We start from the raw sequence: 20,786 nt of genomic DNA on the forward strand, positions 1-20,786 counted from the left end.
CCCAGGGCCCCATCCAATCTGGCCTTGAACATCTCCAGGGACGGGGCATCCACAGCCTTTTTGGGCAGCCTGTTTCAGCACCTTACCACTCTCTCTGTAAAGAATTTCCCCCTGACATCCAACCTAAATCTTCTCTCCCTCAACTTAAAACCATTTCCCCTTGTCCCACAGTTATCAACCCTTTCAAAGAGTTGATTCCCCTCCTGTTTATAAGCTCCCTTTAGGTACTGAAAAGCTGCAATGAGGTCACCCCGCAGCCTTCTCTTCTACAAGCTGAACAAGCCCAGCTCCCTCAGCTTGTCTTTGTAGGGAGGTGCTCCAGTCCCCTGATCATCTTTGCAGTTCTCCTCTGGACCCCTTCCAACAGCTCCCTGTCTTTCTTGTACTGAGGGCTCCACACCTGGACACAGTATTCCAAATGGGGCCTCACAAGAGCGGAGTACAGGGGGACAATCACCTCCCTGTTCCTGCTGGCCACCCCTCTTCCTCCTCCCTTGTGAAAAGTCAAAAATTGACAAGAGTTAAAGAATTGCATTCAATGTAAGTAGCTTCCCATACAGAAGCGAAAATGCATTTACAAAAAAGAAGCTTCCCCCTAGTCAATCAGCTCTTGTTGCTTCTTGTCCTTTCTGAAAGGGTAGCCAATATTTAACGTGGATGTCCCAGGCTGCTACAGCAGCTTTCTGAATAAGTCACCCACAGAATATTCTGTTTCTTAAGTGCAAAATGACTAAAACTCTATTGTAAGTAGACTGACCACATATGTGAAAACTTTTTCTCATTTAACACATTTCTATGGCTAGCACTTTATAAAGCTAGTGAAAATCAATAAAGAGTAGACCAAAAGAAAATCCCACAATGGCTTCTGTACGAAGTATTCAATTTCTTAATTAGCACTTCTTTATGTTTTTTCCTACTAACCGCGTATTTCTCAAAATGTGTACATGCAGTAAGATGTTCTGCTAAAAGCTACACAAAAAACATTATGTTAAGAACACTGAAAAGTTAGATCAAACCTTTTCATGCATTATAGTGTCATCTTCTATTATATGATAGCAGGCTTTTTTTCTACAAGTCCTGTCCTCATTCAGTAACAGATATTATTCACTGAAAAGCTATTCAATATTTTGTTTCCTCCTAATTGCTCAGTGTGAGATGCCATGCCAATTCAAACTCTGAAGACAGAGTTACTAATTTACTCATGGGCTTTCTTATAGTATTAATAACTAAAATGCCTAAATCTTCATAATGAAAATACTTTCACAACACTCCTGTGAAATCAGATGCTATTATAATCTCACCATTCAACTCAGTCCTTAACAGATCAGGAATCCATACAGGGAAAAACTATGGTCAAAAATATCTACTAATTTGTAATAGCCAACTTGACATGCTAAGATTTTATCTTCTGGAATATTTAGCATTATATTGAGTTAGCGTTGTTATTAACTGACAGAACTAGTAGAATGTCTTATTTTCAACAGAAAAGAAGCAAAATGTGATTATGAGTTCACAAATGCTTCTTAGCAGCAATACCGACGTTCAGAAAATTTTGCCTCATTTCTGCTTCTGAATGGCAGCATGCAGTCCTAATGAAGAAATCAGGAAGTCTCAATCCACTTACTAACTTGCAGGGGAACTGTTAGGTTGCAGCTTTAACTGGTGATTGAGCACCCAGGCACAGGGAGCACACTGCTGGCACCTGTGCTCCGCATGTGACCAGAAGGGATGGACCCAGAGTGGAGCCAGGCTGCGCTCATATAAGAGCCAGCCACTGAAGGGAAAGCAGCTCTTGTACCTGGGATACTTCCTAAGAAAGAGTTGTGCACTAGAGAGATCCTTCACTAGTCGCGTGAGTTTAACTCTTCTTTCTGCATACCGACATGCACGTGCTGTAACACACATAAAACAATACATGACTGCTGCCTACCTGCAGATACTGTGCCTGGTATCACCAAGAACCTACCAGAAGCACTTCTGATTCTTTGTGAGCAGAATGTACCTTTTGCTTTAATCGCATCCCAATGCATTTCCTAACTGCTCATTCACTTAAATCAGAAGCCTGCAGTGACTGCATTTAGCTGAGTCCCTGTGCTTAGCGAGACTGGACCTTGGCCACCTATTTTTTTTATTACTATCTCACCACTTATAACAGACTTGCCTGCCATTTTTTTCCTCCTGTCTAGGAGCCATAAGAGAGGGAAAATACAAAAATGCTTCCACTAATTTGCCACAAAATCTCAGAACAAATACAACAATTAAGAGAAGAAGATAGAGAAAAGGGTTAAGTAAACTTGTCTAGGAACATTCCTGTATCAAAAAACTTAACTACCAGTATATTACAAGCATCCACAACTTCAGACAGAAGAGTATTTTCTCGCTGTTATTTGAAAATTGACTAATTTAGAACAGTATTTTCATTGAAACAGCAAAACAAACTTCCTGTTAAATTATCCTCCATTACTAATGAACCAGTTTCAAAGCCTTGCCCCAAAGCAAGGGGGCTGGACAAGCTGATCATTAAAGGTCTCTTCCAACACAAACCATTTCATGGTTTACACAAGAAATGCTCTACCTATTAATGTTTTTGTTTAACATCACTATTTTAAAGCATGCAGTTTTTCTCCCCACTCTCCTAAATGACTCTCCGTTTCTGTTGAGCTTCCACAAAAATTACAGCCTTAACTAAGATGTAAAACCATGAGCCTAAACAAACAGAAGGACCTCTTGTGATGTTACACACAGGCAATAATATCAGCTCATGTTCTAACAAGATGTTTTGCTCTTCTTGAACCTGTAATTTGGTTAGATGCTGCTTTATTCCCAAAAGCCACTTCAGTGTTATTATTCGTTCAGAACAGAAACCTTTTAAGTATTTTTCTGCTTAACTTCTAATGAGCAACTTCCATGTTTGATAGAGTACTGAAAATACAACAGAGGAATATTACAAGGAAGAGTAAAGAGCACAGTTTTGAGAAGGAATAATCACTAGTCCTAAACTGTAAGACAGTCACACAAAGTAAGTTTTTTTTCTGTGGAGCAACTTAGTTGATGGCTCCTTCACAAAAACAGCTGCATATTTATTGCTAACTCTCTGCAACTAAGAAATTTCAACAGAATATGCAGGGCTTTTATAAAGCATTCTACAATGGTTACAAAACGACTCCATTGTGTATTGCATAGAATACACAGGTAACTTGAGAGTTGAGAATAAAAAATATTCACACTCATAATGGTTTCCTCTGCTACGTACCTACCTTTTTTTGGTTTACTGTTAAAATTTAAGAAAAATGCCAGTAAGAATGTGGGCAACAGAAGATTTATCAGACTTCCCACTTTCACTACTGGTAAGTAAGCTGCAGAAATAGCTGGTTTAGCTTGACTCATTTTTGGTTTCATATCATCTTCATCTTTCCTCTGTTTTGAACCTCTCAGTGATGTAATGACCAAACAGATCAGTGCAAATTGCTCTATTTGTACACCTCAGAAAGAAATGGCATCTATGTAACAAAGTGGAGCCTATATCTCCAATAAAACCATATTGTGAGAAGAACCTGTATCACTGGAGTACTTTTTTGTTCCTCCAAATGACTAGAAGGAGAATCCTAAAAACAGGAAAAAATGTTCTACAGCATGAGGAGACAAAAAACCCCAAATCATACACTTCAGCTAATAAGTCTGTGTAAACTCATACTGATTAAAAAGGGAAAACAACACACAAAACCCAAACCCAACTTGCTGTAAGCAGAAGTCTTGTTTCTGTGGGATGTCTTCTATTGGGTTGTATGTCTAGATTCAGTGTAGAAACAAACGAACAGCTAAGCAGAAAATACCTCTTTTTTTGCTGACTTGAAGACATTCATATAAATAAGCAGTATATATACATTTTAATAATTTGGTCTGCTGTGACTCTAATACAATATTTTAATTCTGTGATGTCTTTGCACTTCACCAAGGAGCATACCGTCAACAGTTTCTGCTATGTAAATATCCTAGATACAAAATTAGTTTTGAATTTTACTATATACACAAGGACATCTTCTGAAGACAGAACCAGGAACAATCCTCTACACTCTACTGAATTTTATTTCTTACAACTAACAGATACTCTGAGCTAAAACAGCATGCAGGAAAGAACAAAGATTAATTAGGTACAAAAATGTGAAGACTTGAATTTTTCACTTCACCCAAGAGACTGAAGAGCACAGATATATTTTTATCAACTCAAACAATAATAACAGTAAGAAGTGTAAAGTCTGGGAAAGTTAAGCCGTAGTTCAAATTTACAAGCTGTGAAAACAGATTTAAGCCCATCTCACAAAACACCAGAAAACAGTGTCTGCAAATATAAAAATTCATCGGCACATTGGAGAATAGAAATGTAGAGTCCTAAAAGATGGGACATGCATTTAGGGAAGGAAATCTACAAGAGAAGTTCAGTTAAGAAAAGCCTGAGTGAGAAGCTACTTTTTGGTAGAAGCAAACAAGCACCTCATTTACCTTGGTTTGGTTGCATGTTCATGTTTGGTCTGGGCCCATAGTTGCCCATCGGCTGTCCCTGGCTCATGGTCATCTGATTCTGCACTGGCATACTCTGTGAGGATGGCACTGAGTGATTATAGCCGCCCATCGACCCGTGGCTACTTGAAGGCATGTTCATGGAACTGTTTGTCATATTGAGTTGGTTAGGTCCAGGTCCTTGCATAGGCATATGGTTAGGTCCTTCAAAAAGAAAAGCAGGGGGAGAAAAAGGGTTCTATATTAAGCACTATACAACAGACAAATGCAGTCACACCAAATTATAAAACTAAAACTTAAGAATGTTTATCCTCTTGCACTTTCAAGACACCTTGCTGAAATAAACAAGCAAGCTTATTTTATCAAGGAAAGTGAAAAGAGTAATAAAGGTTTACTGCTCCTGCAAAACAAGATAAGCAGAGATTGCTGAATTGTACAAAGACAGATCCACCACAAACACAGGAAAGTCAGTAAATAGGATGATGACCATGACAAAGAACAACAGTCAGCAATACTGTCCATGAATACTGTCTAACTGTGTTACACAGACAACAGAGAGGGAGGAGATCATCGCTAACCATGTGACCATCACGCTGAAGTAAAGCTAAGGTGGAAAAAAGCTCCAGACTGTGGTAACAAGCAACTATGACAGACTGCAAGAAGACTTCTTCCTCTGTTATAATTTCCCAAGGAAAGGAAGATGCAGGATTAGTGTCAGAAAGTAAGGGCATGGAAGTGGTTTTGTTTTTGTTTTTTAAATTTCTTCTTAAAGGAAGAAATTGTCTACAGCAGATACTAGAGAGCTCACCAAGTACACAGTAGAATATGTTTTTGAAAAACAGTAATACAGGAAGTGGAACAGGGAAGACAGAAAGAGAGAAGTTGTTGAGCACATAAACCAGCCCCTTAGGGAAATTATTTTACACTTAATGTCTAGGGCAGCATCAAAACAGAAAAAAGCACTCAAGAAGCAGTGGGCAGAGGCAATATCAGCATGTGTATTTTCTGGGATCAAAACCAGAATTTTGTTAATGTGGAGCTAGAGGAAAAGGACAGAGGTAAAGCTAAGATAATAGTATGGAAAAAACCTTGCAAATGATAAAGAAGAACATATTTGAGAAATCACTGCCAATACACTTCAGTAGGTTCTCCTGCATATAAGGACACAACAGTTGTTTTTTCTTAATGAAATATGAAGAACATGAAAAGAGGAATATGAATGAATGAGACAAGAAGTGCCTATCTGTCATTAAAGTAACTGCTTTAAATACTTTACTAATTAGATCCCGTGTTAAAACTAAAGTTAGTGGAATAAGTATCTTACCTAAGTGATATTGAAGTTAACTCTCAAATGCTAATAGATAGCATCTTAGTCCTGAGACTAAGCTGTAAGTGCATTTGAGACTACATTTGCAGGAAGCAAAGAAGAATTTGGAAGAACTTGCTGGAGACATACAAGCACGTATTATTCAGGAAAGATACCTACACTGTCAAGGTAAAGGTCACAGAACCTTACAGCTCGTCTTATCTTCCAACTTTTTACTTATCAAACAAACTGAAGAAATCAGGGAGAAAATGTGACATCAGCAGGAACCTTTTTATCACCTCCTTCCAAATCCATGCCCTACCCTTAGTCTGCATCACAGATTCAATGAACAGAATTCTTCATACAAGGTTGTTTTGGTTTTTTTTTTCCAGATAAAACCTATCATCTGTCACAGGTACAGATGCATCGAATTCCACTACAGGCTGAAAAAGGCTTGTCTTGACTGTCTTCACCAGTAAGAGGATACAGACACTTATCTGTCAAGGGAAGCAATTAAGGGTCTCAGCAGTACTTCAGGCTCTTTATTAGCCAGAACACAAATGTAAGAAAAATCACCCTTTGCCCTTCAGGTAATGGGAGAGGTCTGTGGCAGAACTTTTCAGCAGTTCATGCACTGTTACTAGAGAGCTCTTCTAATCATCCCATCAGTCCTTCCATTCATACTTAGTCCTCTGGAAGCACCTACTTGGATGAGGCCTACCAGAAATCCTTAGCTAGCAATTTTAAAAGCCTAAAATTTATTTCTTCCAGGCAACTTGTGATTTTTGACCCTGGATTCTCATGTCTTGCACTGAACTCCTTCAGGACAGATAATCTCTTCAGTTATTTAAAGTTTTGTACCTGACTTCTATCATAAAGCATCTTATGCAATCTTACACTAAGTGCCCTATAAAGAGAAAGCAAATGTATACATCGAATAAATAATTGCAAATATGTGTCTACAAAATACAGGAAGACTCGCAAACAGACAAACTAGTAAACACTAAAGGAAAAACAACATTCAGATATTCACTTAATGAGATGATTCTCCTTCCCCTTCTCCAGAGTGTAACTATGAAGCAATTTTAGCATGCTTTCCCAATATTAGAGATGCCCTCATCCTAAGCTGTTTATCTTCACATCCTCAGAGACAACCTTAAACACAGATGGGAAAGAAAAGACATTCAAAAAAAGGTATATGTTTGGAAGAAAGGCTAAATTAAAGCTTAGTTGGAAACTGTTTTTAAGCATTTGTCTAGGTGAATACCCAAACAAATCTATTTACCTTTCACATATCTTCATAAGCACTCTTTTCTTATTCTATCTAATTACAAAATATGTGTGTTTAAGGAGTGACTTTCCTCCCCTGTGGCTCTGCAGTGAAGTCATTATGCTCACATTGTGACTTAGTAATCCTTCTCCTTGGAAAAGATCATTATAATAACAATAATATGATTACACTAGAGGGTCAAAGAGACTGATTTGTGAGAAGCAATGCTATTCTCCATGGGAGCTGATGGTTCTTAGATGGATAGAAGACTCCTCAACCATAATATCTCTGCCCTATTTAAGGAGCTAGCATATATTGTTCTTTCTACTTCCAAGCACAAACAATGACCAACACGTACAATGCAACTGACTTCTCCTCTAGATCTTCTATTATTCACTTCTTTCACAAGATCTTTTGATGCTATTTAGCTACTCTTTTTACAAAAGCTGCCACTATCAGGATCCATTTTATCAAGATTTGAACATAAATTAGAAACCATAGCTATCTTTATATTTTTAGCTAAAGTTTTGCATAGTTATAAGCTGTGTTGATTGTCATGGACCTTATCCTTGTGACCAGTGAGAGGTGAATATACAAAGATCCTTTGATAGCACTTTCCTTTCCTGGAAGAATCAATACCCTGAAGAGCTTTCGTATGAAAAGTTCCTCTGTACAAAAAAATAAAAGGGGTCCTGAACAAAAGCAATCTGGGGAATGTAATTTTAAGTTGAAAGCCAACTCTCACCGAAGAGGCAGTATGGCTTTATGAGTGGAAATTCTGGAAAACAGCCTCTCTATAAAGAAGCATGCTTTTTCCAGGACTCCTTCCTTTCTGATCTGACTGCTGAAGGGAATAGTTAGCCCAAAGCCAGTACCGGCAGACATAATGTGGAATTTTATCATCTTGTTTCACTGCTTTGTTTTTGACTTCTCAAGCACTTTTTATTACAAAACAGGATGGCATAAAAAAGACTCAAAATTTATACCTAGAACAATAATCTGGAGGCTGTTTCTTTACAAATCCCTTACCGTTCAACATGTCTTCAATAATAAAGAACACAGAGGATTAGTGGCAACTGGTGACTTTCTGTACGAAAGTGAACTAATTATTTTTTTCCCTTGTATTTACGGAGTGAGTTTTGAACGTGGGTAAAACGAATCTATTTTATTATTATCTAATTATTTACTTGTGATGATTTCACATTATCTTTTTATGGAAGGATTTGTATTCACTCAGCCACAGGCCAATACCTTTCCCCGGTAAGCCTTCTAAGCCAGCTGTACTGCATGGTTTCAAACAGACTAAATTTAGCCAGTTCTGTTCATCAGAGGAATGCTGTGTGTCAGCTACATCAAAGCCCAAGGGCAGCCTGATAAACACTGAATACAGGTCACGTAGCTCTGTAGCTAACAAACTCTAAGAGAGCTCGTACTCGGGGGCATTCAAAGCAGTTTTGTCATCAACAATCTAGTATCCCCTGAGCCCCCATGTCGTTCCAGTTGCTAAGCAACGCTGGTGTTAATGTCTTAGAGGAGAAAAACTTACCAGGCATCTGGCCGTTCATCTGGTTCTGCATGTGTGGCGCAGGAGGGCCCCCACCTACCAGTCCATCTGAAGACATGTTGTGCGAGCGCGGGGGTGGAGGGGGGCCGCTCTGACTCATCCCTCCTGGACCCATAGGCATATTCTGTGTGGGTGGCTGGAAGGAGACAGTTTAGTCAAACAAGAGAAGCAGTTAGGCTGACAAATATATTCTATGTACATACGGTACGGTAGTTGCCTATATCGCTAAGCGGCGTATGAAAAAGCACTGAAAAGCGTTCCTTGCTTTTTCCGGTACGTTTAATTCGGTATTAATTTGGGCAAAACCTTTAGCATATCCATCCATTTTACATGAAGTATTGCAAGCGGGCAGCACCACGGTACCTTCGAGCATTGCTTTAAAATAAATAAAAACCAAATCAATGCCTCATTAAAAAATTATATCGGAACAGCCTAAGACTGCTAGAATTAGTCCTTCCCACACAAAGCTTTCCCTCGAAGCAGCGTTTGCTCAACAGAAAAATAATCCTCCCATTACAATTCCCTCCTATCAACAATTTGTTGCTGTTAACAGACCTTGCACCAGGACAAAGCAGGTACAACCAGAGATGAAAGCCTCTGAATGCTCATAGATGAGCAGAAATTTGCACCTGGGTGTGGTAAAATGCTTGAGATCTCTTCTCCTCTCTCCCCTGAAGCACTGAAGGCCTAGTTCATAATTTTGTGCCAAACACCCCCTACAGACTGGAAGCACATTAGTGCTGGCCTCCAAAGGTCCAGAGACAGCTGCCTAGAAAGGATGTTTTTGGCAAATTTCCTAATGAAATTGTGAGGAAAATAACTGAATAACCTTGAGAGTTCAAAGAGGGAGAGCAAGAAAAACAACAAATACAAGGGGGAATTTACTATTAGGTTCTACACTCGGCAGTGTAAGGAGGCACAGAAACTGCCAGTAGACAGTTTCGTTTTCCTATTAAAATCTCCTGTGAGACTGCACTATTCTCCTCATGCACCTTAGCCAAATGCTTCCAGGGGAACAAAAATTATCCGAAAAATGATAACAGTGAAAACACTGGCCCCTGGCTTTTGAGCACCCTGTCTGAAAAGTTTATGCCAAACTCCTTCCTGCAAGACAATGATGGGAGGATTTTTCCCCAATTCACTTCAAAGAAAGAACCAGAGAGAGAAAATAAATCCTTACTTAGTACAGCCCCACTTATCACTAAACCTACTCATAAGGATGTTCATAATGACAAAGCATATTATGTTAAAAAGAGCAACTCTTTACACCTGACTGTAAAGCAGGACCTGTTTTTTTGCCTTGGAAATGGCAAATCTGCAGTAAGAGCACTAAGCAGGAGGATTCAGATCTCTCTGCTGACAGCAAGAGAACTGAGGGAATAGCAAGGAGCTGCATCAGGCAAGGGTCAGGTTGGGGGTTAGGAAAAGGTTCTGCACCTGGAGGATGGTGGGCATGGCCCTAAGCTGCTGGAAGTCAAGGAGCATTTGGACAGCACCTTCAGAAATATGATTTGAATTTTGGGTGGTCCTGTGTGGAGTCAGGGGATGGCTCAATGATCCTTGTAGGTCCCTTCCAACGTGAGATTTTGTATGGCTCTAATACACATGCATTACAGAGACATGTATTCACTTCCTGGAGACAGGAAAGGAGGGAACAGCGCTAATTTATTCCCTCAGCATTTCTTCAAATACCTCAAGCAAGTATTATTTTCCCTGCAATATTTTTAAAAATACCTCAGGAAATCAAAGAAAGGCTTTTCTGAGGAGGAGGAAGGAAGAAGATGAAGAAAAATGTAAATAAGTACATAGGTTGCTCTGAAAGTAATGCCTCCTATTTACTTCCACGGAAACTACAATAACTACAAAGAGCACAATTAACACTCTTGACAGAGCAAATCCTCAGCTACGAAACACTGTTTTTCTACAGTCATCACTAATAGTCCTCCATTTTTGCCAGTGATGAACAGGAGCCCGCATGCCTTGCACGTAAAAATCTACACCAGTGGAGGTGATCCACTGTTTCATAGCTGGTGTTGTTGGTGTATGATGGTGTTGCTGCTAGGAAAACGTTGCCCATAGGCCCTGGTGTTATTGTGTTGCAAGAGAAAGTCTGTCTTCTTCTGTGGCCTGACTCCATAAGTATGAGCCTTCAGCTCAGGTTGGTCAGAGTTGACGGTTTGCTCGGGTTCCAGGAAATATAGAAAGATTGCTCCTTTCCTATCCCAGAAGACAGAGAACATCACTTTACAGACTTATGGCTGCGTCTTCAACATTTTTCTTCAGTGGGGAATTCACATCTCATCACTCCGTGGCCTGCTGTTTGGACTCCAGCTCACAGTAGTGACACCACATCTCATCTCATGGTAATGTGATGTGATCCACAGTGATCTTCAGCCTTGCATTGGCTCAACAGGTTCTCACAAACTTGCATATGGTGTTCTTTCTGTTCCTGTGTGAACATTCTTGGGACCACCTGGCACAAACTTTCTAATATTCCAAGGTTGCCGCTGTTGTTTCCAACAAGCTGAAGTGGATGTTCAGCTCCATGCACAGTTTCCTGGTCATAATTCAACAATTTATGTAGATGAATTGATCAAGGCACCCTTCATTTCATGGTGTCACAGCTCTGCATGGCCATCTGCAATAATGCCTTGTCTTGCTGCATGTGGCTGTCACCACTGCTGAAACACACCACCCACTCCTCACTGTGCTCACATCCACTGTTTGGTCTCCATAAATATTCAGCAAGCATCAACAAATATCAAATATGCCATTTTTTCTGTATGAGGGAACCCAAGGACACACGTTTGTTTCATACATGCTTCAGCGTCAGACACCATTCTGTCAGATCACCCCCCTGCTGCTGTCTGTGACACAGTAACAAAATGTAACAGAATACTGGTGGAAAGGTTCAATCCCTACCAACGAACAATATCACCAATATCTGCCTCTGATGCTACTGGCGAACATATTTAAATAGGAGGAATTAATTTCAGTGCGGCCCTCATAATTTATCTAGAGCAGCATCTGTGTATGCCAACAGCCCAAAGACCTGTGTGAATCCATCTGAGATTCTTGAACATAATGTAAACTATTATCTATATAATAAATAATATTATATAAAAATAATATAAACTATTACTTGAAATAACCAGAAAGTAGTGAACACTATACTCTTGCCATAAAAACTAGTAGGACTGATTCTAGGAGCCACAAATCCCCCAGATTTGTGAACCCTGTTCTCCAAGCTACAAGCATATTGACAAAACCAAACAGAGAATGATAAAATTCCAAGAATGAAAGAGATGAGCCAGTAAACCATCAATACAGGGAAGTTATGTCACTTTACTTCATTCAAATTCTTCAAAAATATAAATAAAAAACCCTTAGTTGTATATGCAACAAAAACTTCTGAATACGAGTTTTTTGACAAAGCCTTTAGGCTAAATATTGTATGTGGATATATGCTGTAATTGATCAGAAACTACCCAATGAGAAGAAAAAAGAAAATACACAAAGGTCAAAGAATAAAGGAACATACAGAGATCTCTTGAAAATATTTAATATTAAGCGCCAACATTTGAAGGTGTTACAATATTAACTGTTCAATATTATGAAAGAAAAAATAAGTAGAACAGTGCTGGGTGAAATTCAAGTGGAAAAAAAGTAAGACGATTACACCGAGTTTAGAACCACTCTTTCTTCTGCAAGAACTAACACTGCAACTGATCTGGGAAAAAAATGACAACTACCTGGAGAGTTTTGTGGGACAAAAGTAGAAAAATTCCATTAAAACCACTCAAAGTACATAGATCTACTTTCTGATCATCTTCAATGCTTGATTTAACAAAAGTCAGGTATAAAACATAAGAAATAAAATGCCGTGGCATTTGTGAAAATAATACATGTTTGGTTCAGGGAAAGCAATCACAAAGAGATACTATAAAAGCAAAATGACTCCAAAGACAGGCAATCAGTGATTAAAGACTTTGAATTTCTTTTACCTGAAACAAATCAAAAATGACAGATTTTTATTTTTACAGAGAAAGGAAACGAACATAAGAGGATATGTCAGAAATACAATTTAATGTATGATCTACAGAAAAAGTAGATCATCCAATTTATGTTTTAACAACAAAGAAAACCCCAGGAGAACAGTCAATAAATTGAGGAATAACATTAAACATATGAGACACCGTATAAATCACAATAACCTGAGGAATTCATCAACACAAGACATCAGAACAAGGTTTAAATAGGATTTGGAGATAATTACACATACATGTATGTGATAGAGACAGTTACATTATATATAATATTTTTAAAGGGTACTGTAAGCTTTCATGTCAGGGTCATAAACCAATCAACTACCTGATAACAATTAAAAAGAAGTGTCTCCAGCAGATATAATTATTCCCCTGTGAAATTCCTCTACAGCATCTTTCTGCTTGCCGCAGACGGAAGAAAAAGAAGAAAAAATTGTTTTAAAATGGCAATTTCCCTCCTTCTATCACAGTTACTCCATGCTTTCAGAGGTAAAACACTTCTTTTAAATCATCTTTAATTAAAAGGAAGTAAATGTGGGTCACTTAGCCTTTTTGTTTTTTCTTTTTTAAATTGACAGTTCCTGGTAATATACAGTAACCATGATAAAGACCTTCTGAAGTACAAAATTACAACATTCAAAAGCTAAATACTTGAATAAAAATGAAAATAAGGAAGAAAAAAACCCCAAAACTGTGAAAGCAAAGTGACTCAACTTGAACCCTGCACATTCAGTCATTCGGATAAGATCACATTCAAACATCGTTAGGTTGAAAGAACCAGAGGAAAGGCTACTTTCTTCATTCTTCTGAATAAGAGACAGAAAAGGATGAATATTAAAATCTCCCCTAATTTTATTCCAATTATGAAGTAGAAAATGTTAAACAAATAAGAAGTAAATTAAAAAATTAGAAGTAAAATAAGCATTAAACGTACCTTTGCTTGCTAAACACTGATTTTTGGATCATGTTCCCAAAAACAGATTGCAATTCAAAGACACCATAAACATTTATAATTTATCAGAGCATGACAGAAAGTTTAAACTATGTTGCCTAATTGTGGAAAGCTAAACTAGAGTAAGACTGAAACTGGCCTACAATTACAAGTTAAAAAAGAAGGCAATAAAAATAAACACTGGATTCCAGCTGACAGTTTTCAGCAAACAAATCTTAGAAGTTATTTGAAAGCAAAAACTCGTAACAACAGTCAAACTGCTTTTTACTGGCAATTTTCTTTTAAGCAATAAAATAAATCAAATGCAAGAAATCAAACAAAAATGTGTCATGGTGGAATTGTACATCTGGAACTTTTATCTATCGTTTCTTTCCTGCCCTGTGCCAAAATACCAGATTGTTCTTACCACCAGCAGTAGGTTGAAAGTTTTGATTACGCATCATAATGATGGAATACTAACTCAGTAGTCAGAAAACTTAAAGCAATAAAAATGTACAAGTCAGGAAATACAGTTCAGCATATGCTGAAGCAAAGTATCGCTAATCAATACACATAGCAATAGATATTTAAAGGACACTACCACAAATTCAATTTTCTTGAAATTCTCTCAGAATAACAATTAGAGGCTACATGCAGTGCCAACATAAAAGTCTTCTAATCTTTCTAACAGGAGCTCTAACTTGGGATTCAATCGATCACCTTTGTTTTCAGCTCTCAAATACCATTTTCTGCAAAGCAAAATATCCTATCCCAGGAGGTACTCTGGGATATCACATTGCTAATAGCACAGCACCTGTCCCAGCCTCAGAGAACAGCACCCTGCTGATAGATGGTGATGACACAGCAGAATACTTAGTGAGGTGTCAGAGTGGGAAATAAGATCATAAAGGAATACATTTCCAAGACTTGAAAACGCTAAGATTCATTTAATTGGGTTATGACTCTTCTACTAGAAGCAGAGTATTCTTGTACTGAGAATATCTTAAATGGAAAAACAACAACAACAAAAAAACCTGCAACCTATATAAACTCTCAGAAAGTTTAATTCCTGGGGATAGAGGAGACTTCCACATGAAAAAACATTTACATCTAAACTAAAAAGTAAATTACAAATGCAACTTATATCATTATTGGAAGTAGTTGTGACACTGGCAAAGGAATTCTAAATGTAGAATGACAACCAGTTCCTAAGTCTGAATTTATACAAATATCTTCAACAATCAGAAATAATCTGACTTAATACGTGAATCAAAAGTTACAAGATTTTGTAATGTAGCAATTATGCATTTTGTTCAAGAGAAAACTGGAATCTTCAGTTGTTTCAAACTGTGTAAATGACAGCCTAAAACTATTTCACTGTACAAATATACCTTAACCCCATTTTAAGTGTGTGTGGGAACTGCTGAATCATGGCCTGAACCTGAGGTGAGCAATGAGTCAGCCATGGGAGCACAGGTGAAGGCAATTCTCCTGTGCTGCTGGAAGGGGTGAGCTTGGCTCCACCTCTCCTAGACCCCATTTAAAAGTTGACTACCAGGAGGGAAGGATCTTTTTCTGGAGATTCCTCCTTTCTGCGTTTTCCAGTGAGCCCAGGACAAGGGTAAGCCCCCTATCTATTCTTTTTTGGTGTAATAATCTGCTTAGCCAAACTCTCTTGTATGTTCCTTAATTATAACACCTGTATATTCATTGATTATCCAAAGGGCCTGAAAATTTAACCTTAAAATACTTTCTCTATACAGTAATAGCTCTTCTGATACTCAAAAAGTAATCACACAGAATTCTTAACTCTTGATGTAACTAGAAATCATTTAAATAGAAAACTAAATAATCCGGTACAAATTCAGACGATTTTGTTGTAAAAGACTAGGAATAAGTTGGGTGTGGGCATTAACTCAGAGAACCTCCAGCTACTGGGACCAGACAAATGAAGAGGTGCTCTGTAGCTGCTCCACAAAATGCTGTTTATATCAGAAGACTTCCATTTCATAACCGTTAATTTCCCGACTCTTTCAAGATGCTTTAAGACCTGGTCCAATATTTACAGGTTTTGCTCATGTTTATTAATGTAAAATGGAAAAACTCCATCTCTACTTCAGCTAGCAGGTGCTAAAAAATACTCAATTAAAGCACAAAGACTACTGCTGAACCTGATGTAAGTTTCATTAAGGAAGCAGCAAAGCTGTACAGTCAAAAGGACTTGCATCTGTACAAATAACACTGATATTACCAGTGTGCTTTGTACTGCTCTCAGCAAACTGTCTTGGGCTGAGACAGAAATGTATTGTTCAAATATTGTACTGAAGGGAGGCAAATCACATCTTCAAACAAAAGAATTACATTTTAGAGCATAACCTTAATCAAATTGGTTATCGTGTTTTAGTGATTTCTACATCAGCCACAGAAGTTGTAATTCTTTGTGCACAGTGCACTAGCTCCCCATGTGGACACACTTGATTAGCAATATATGCAGAGTAGCTTACAGAAGTTACAGCCATCCTCTTATTTCAAGTGCTCTATGAATCCACCCGTAACATGGAAACATCTCAAAACCCCACATTCTAGTAAGAACTTCTGATAAGTGCTGGTGGTGCTCCTTGCAGCTGCTCTCCATTTCCGAATACTACCCTACTGGTGTTGCTGACACAGTCATCTATAAAGTCCCGCAGTTAACCTGATTTAATTCAGAATGAGAATATCCCCCTTTCTCCATAATTATTCCACTGACTTTTCCAGATAGGTTCATCAAACAAAAACAGTAAAACATCATGCAGCAGAACTGTATCTGCAGACAGTGCAGCACTGGTTATATCAGCTTAACCAGGTAAAGAGAATGGGAAACTCATCCAACAGCCAAACTTCTTTCCAACTTTCAAAAGCCTCTCTGCAGTAAAACAAAACACCTGGAAAAGTGGGTAGGATGAGGATCCACAATCTGAGAATTCTTTTAGAAGTGTACTGCATATAATTTTCTTTTGCTTAAGAAGGATGACTCTACTGGCCCCAAAAGATACAGCACAACTTACAGATTTCTTGTTGCAGAAAGTCAACAAACCAACCAGGTGAGGAACAGCTCACCAAACCTATGCTACAGGAAATCTGACTCTTTGGCTCTTAAGTTTTCTAACATGCTGGTAATACTGATAGTTTTACAAGACCTCCTCCTCATAAAGAGAAGGTTCTAGTTGTATTCCCAAATTTTTCATTTAGCAACAAAGACAGCCTTACTACAGACTATGGACATCCTCAAAGGGGTCATACCATTTGTACCTTTGGCTCACAAAACAGAGCAAAGGAACAAAGCCCATTAAGGAGGCTGTAGGAACAAGTTAGCTATTATCAATTCAACATTTCCACTAGCTTGATAACTTCTAGTAACAACACAGAACACAAAGCTTAATTTATCTATGCCAAACAGAGCTGCTCTGGTTGCCTCTCATTCCAAGGGAGTTGGGAAATTGTTTTCCTATTCAAGTTACTCTAATGTGAAACTTCACACCAAGCAGAATCATCTAAATTTTTTCTTTTTAAGAGCACTGACAGTGACAGAAATCCTCCTTGGAGTGTACCTGTGCAGTATAAAGAATATGAATGCCACACCATTCCTCCTTTTTTCAGGGATTTTAGCTTGGTTACTATTACTGTCATCTCCTATCTAGAGTCTTGTCTTTCAAAAATATAGTACTTTTCTAGAATACTTTTTGAAAACTGTTTTTTAAACATTTAATAGGAGTGATTTTTTTTCTCCAAAAATTCATGCTCCGCTCTAACTAATCACTCACTTGCCTCATGACAGTAAACACTGAATCCTTTACACCCTGTTGCCTATTAATTCAATTCACAAATGAACTTGTGTTCTTCATGGACTTATGTTCTGAAAGGCTCATCCAGAACAACACTCCTACTGCTTTCAGTCTCTGTTTTGAAAATAATTTAACCCTCTCATTCAGTGTGTGAAGAATTAAGCCCAAAGTTCAAAGACTGATGGCAGTAGTGACCATGAGGAAAGAAAACACCACTAACAGATCTTCCACTATCATATGGAAGAGACAAGACTGTCTCAAATATTTAGTGTACAACTGGACACAAGCCTCATTAATTCAGTATCCCTTTCACTCTTAGGAACTTCAGTTATACTTGTAAATTTTACTTTAAGTTATTAAAATTGTTATGGATGGTATCTTGCTTTTTGTTTCTAATTAGCATGTATTTAAGGTCAATTTTATGTCCAGAATGAAGGATTCTCTAAAAAAAAAAAAAAGTGCATACTCAGGAACTTGGAAGTGCTAGCATTTCCTAGGTCTCCACATTATTTCTGTAAGCTAATAACATCCCCATATATATTAGATGCATAGATTGAATAGCACCCATTTGAGAAGTACTTAAGTGTAGACTACCATTCAGCCACCTGAACTCTTAACTATTAAAAAAAACCCTCCCCTCACCAAAAATAGCAAAAAACAACTGTCTCCCACTAAGAAAGTTTGGGGTCCCTTCCACTCAAAGACATTTTGCAAATCTGTGAAGCTTAAGGAAGAGTTTAGTCAGGTGCTGGTAGTGTTACTTAATTTTTACCTCTTGATTCTGTTTCCTTGGAAGTAAGCAGCGTTTCAGTTTTTGTTGACAATGTGTGTTTATTTAAAAAAAAACAACACCATTTTATATTAGAACTATTTAGTAAAAATAATAATTTGGACTGTGACAAGATGGAACTACATTGTGAAAAACAGAAGAATCACACAAGTCCTAGAAGCAGCTTTATTTTTGAGAGAAATTTCTCAAGGAAGAAAAAAATCATTGCATTAATTTTATTGATGAACTTCTCAATATTACAATAACAAGAAAAAAATTAATGATATGCATACATTTTCCTGTAACTCAAGCACTGAGCTTTCCTGCAAGTCACTTCATACATGGAATTTGGTTTGCTAGGGGAGTTAACTCACTTTTATAAGAAAGTTAGTGAAAATCATTAGCCTTCCTTTTCATCACAATCCTGAAGTATACACAGAAATCAAGAGCCCTGTGTACTGGCTGAAGGCAAGCTGCACTGCATATGAGAAAGTTCTGTGTTTAAAAAGAAAGTTCCCTACCTAATAATTCCTGTAGACCTCTTTATCTGCGGTTATAAAAACCACTAACATGCACACATGTAGAACAAAACTTTCCCTCTATTTCTTTCAGGAAAGTTATCATCATGAGTTGCTCTCTCATGGATTCCTGGTAAAAAGCAGTAGGACAGGAGACGAAAAAGGCCTGAGCAGGTAAGCCTATTTTCATTCAACAGTTGGCAATAACTTTTAATGCCATTCTCTCAAGAAAACATAAGAACTAAAATAAAGGTTGGAGAAAGCAAGATGTAATTTTAGATATCGTGTAGTTCAGGACACATTATTTCCATGCACACTACTATTTGGGGGTGGGGGTTGTCTTAAAGCCCTAGTAATGACTTTTAATTGCATCTTTGTTCTATGCGTTTTAAGGACACCAATATTTCCCTGTTACTTCCCTTAAACTTAGACCAAAGGAAACCAAATACACGTGTAAAGCAAGGAACACAACACAAGCTCTTTTGGGGAAGCTTACCCAATGATGGTAAACAGATTTTCCACTGCTGTCCAAGGCAAGCACCTGTAAACTTATTAAGAGGCAACAAAAGGTGGTATCAACAGCAGACTTAGCCACCACTCCCATCCTGTTCAGAAGACACTACTCTGAGCAACACTGCTATTGACACTGCTGTTGCTCATCAACTCAAGGAGATTAACCTCACATTTCCTTTGTATTCTGATATGCAAGAAGCTCTCTTGTAACAGGAGTCACACTTTGTAAATGTTTCTGTTGTATAATATTCAACAAGAACTTTATTATGACATCGGAGCTTCAAACTCTTCCCAGCTCTCTTAGCCTGCAATGCTTACTTCATCTGTTACAACTCTTCCTTATGTCCAGGCCCTTCAAAGCATTTATCTTTGCAACATGGTTGGTTCACTATAATTTTGCATAACATTAAGACTTATCTTGTTCCTTGCATGCAATATCAAGCTCAGTTTAGAAAAGATGCACAATCATTCTATTACAATTGTGCATTCTGAAAGACAGTCAAGGAGTAAAGCAGCATTTCATCATTTTTATATAATATCCAATCTGTTCAATACAAAACACAGGAAAAAGGCAGCAGCTACCTTTAACAGTCCAGGCAAAGTGTGAAAAAGAACACAGTGCAAACATTTTTGTCAAGTAATACTGAAATGTGAAATCCACAACTATGAGACGATAAAATGAAGTTATAAGGCAAGCCAACTTGGACCCAGTATTAAGTTTTCATTTAGATCTTTTGCTCATTTTAAAAGTGACAATATTGACACACATTATTTTATAGCAAGTAAATATTAAGGTCTGAAATTTTATGAGAGGTGCATTGATTAAAATGAGAACAAGATAAAATTTAAATAACAAAAGAAATGTAGTTTACATCAGAGAAGATCCTGCAGATAGGAACAGATCAGATATAACCTCACTTCAGAAGTTGCTCAGAGGCTAGTCCTCTTAAATTATAAGAGAAGCAACTGCAATACCATGAAATTTTTATATTCTACTACTTAAAAAAAAAAAAAAAGGTTAACACACATTGTCTTGCTTCAAACTTCATTGGTGTCAGCCACAAAACTTGAATTTTATTAAGACAGTTTAAATGCTGCCACAGAAGTGTGGTGAACTGAAATGTAACACTTCATAAGCTTCTTTAGGTCTTAAGTGAAAAACTAAATGAAGCAAGCTTGAAGAAATTTATCTTATATTAAACAAGCAGTAGCTCACACGTACCCAAATTCTGCTGGCTAAAATTCATTGGAAAGATAGATTGTTTAAAGAATGATTTTTCCAAAAACTGCAACAAAAAGTTGTTCTTATCTGATTAAGTTAACCCATTTCAAGCAAGTCTTCAAAGATTTTACTTGGTAGGTGAAAAGAGTCTACACTTCACTAGACTGAACATCTAAACTTAACTTTGTATTACCTTTGTATTCCCTATCCAGTTATTCAAAGGAGAAGAAACACTGTACTATTTTGTCACTGCTGAAAAATATTCCTTATGCTGAGGAGCAGAAATGCACTTCAGTCCTGGTCTG

The 20,786-nt window shown here is 37.7% G+C and overlaps 1 protein-coding gene across 3 annotated transcripts in view; it reads right to left on the bottom strand.

Annotated features, from left to right (window-relative positions):
* SS18 (SS18 subunit of BAF chromatin remodeling complex) overlaps nucleotides 1-20,786 on the bottom strand; it is a 42,120-nt gene that overhangs the window by 15,426 nt on the left and 5,908 nt on the right. For all 3 annotated transcript variants that reach the window (XM_042869506.1, XM_042869505.1, XM_042869504.1), the window contains exons 4-5: nucleotides 8,641-8,794; nucleotides 4,501-4,722 (exon numbers count right to left, since the gene is read on the bottom strand). In XM_042869506.1, the coding sequence (XP_042725440.1) occupies nucleotides 4,501-4,722; nucleotides 8,641-8,794 (376 nt within the window). The remainder of the gene's footprint in view (nucleotides 1-4,500; nucleotides 4,723-8,640; nucleotides 8,795-20,786) is intronic.

Source organism: Lagopus leucura, unplaced genomic scaffold (assembly GCF_019238085.1).
Source record: "Lagopus leucura isolate 7727_CA_CO unplaced genomic scaffold, USGS_WTPT01 Super-Scaffold_100002, whole genome shotgun sequence".
NCBI classification, from domain to species: Eukaryota; Metazoa; Chordata; class Aves; order Galliformes; family Phasianidae; genus Lagopus; species Lagopus leucura.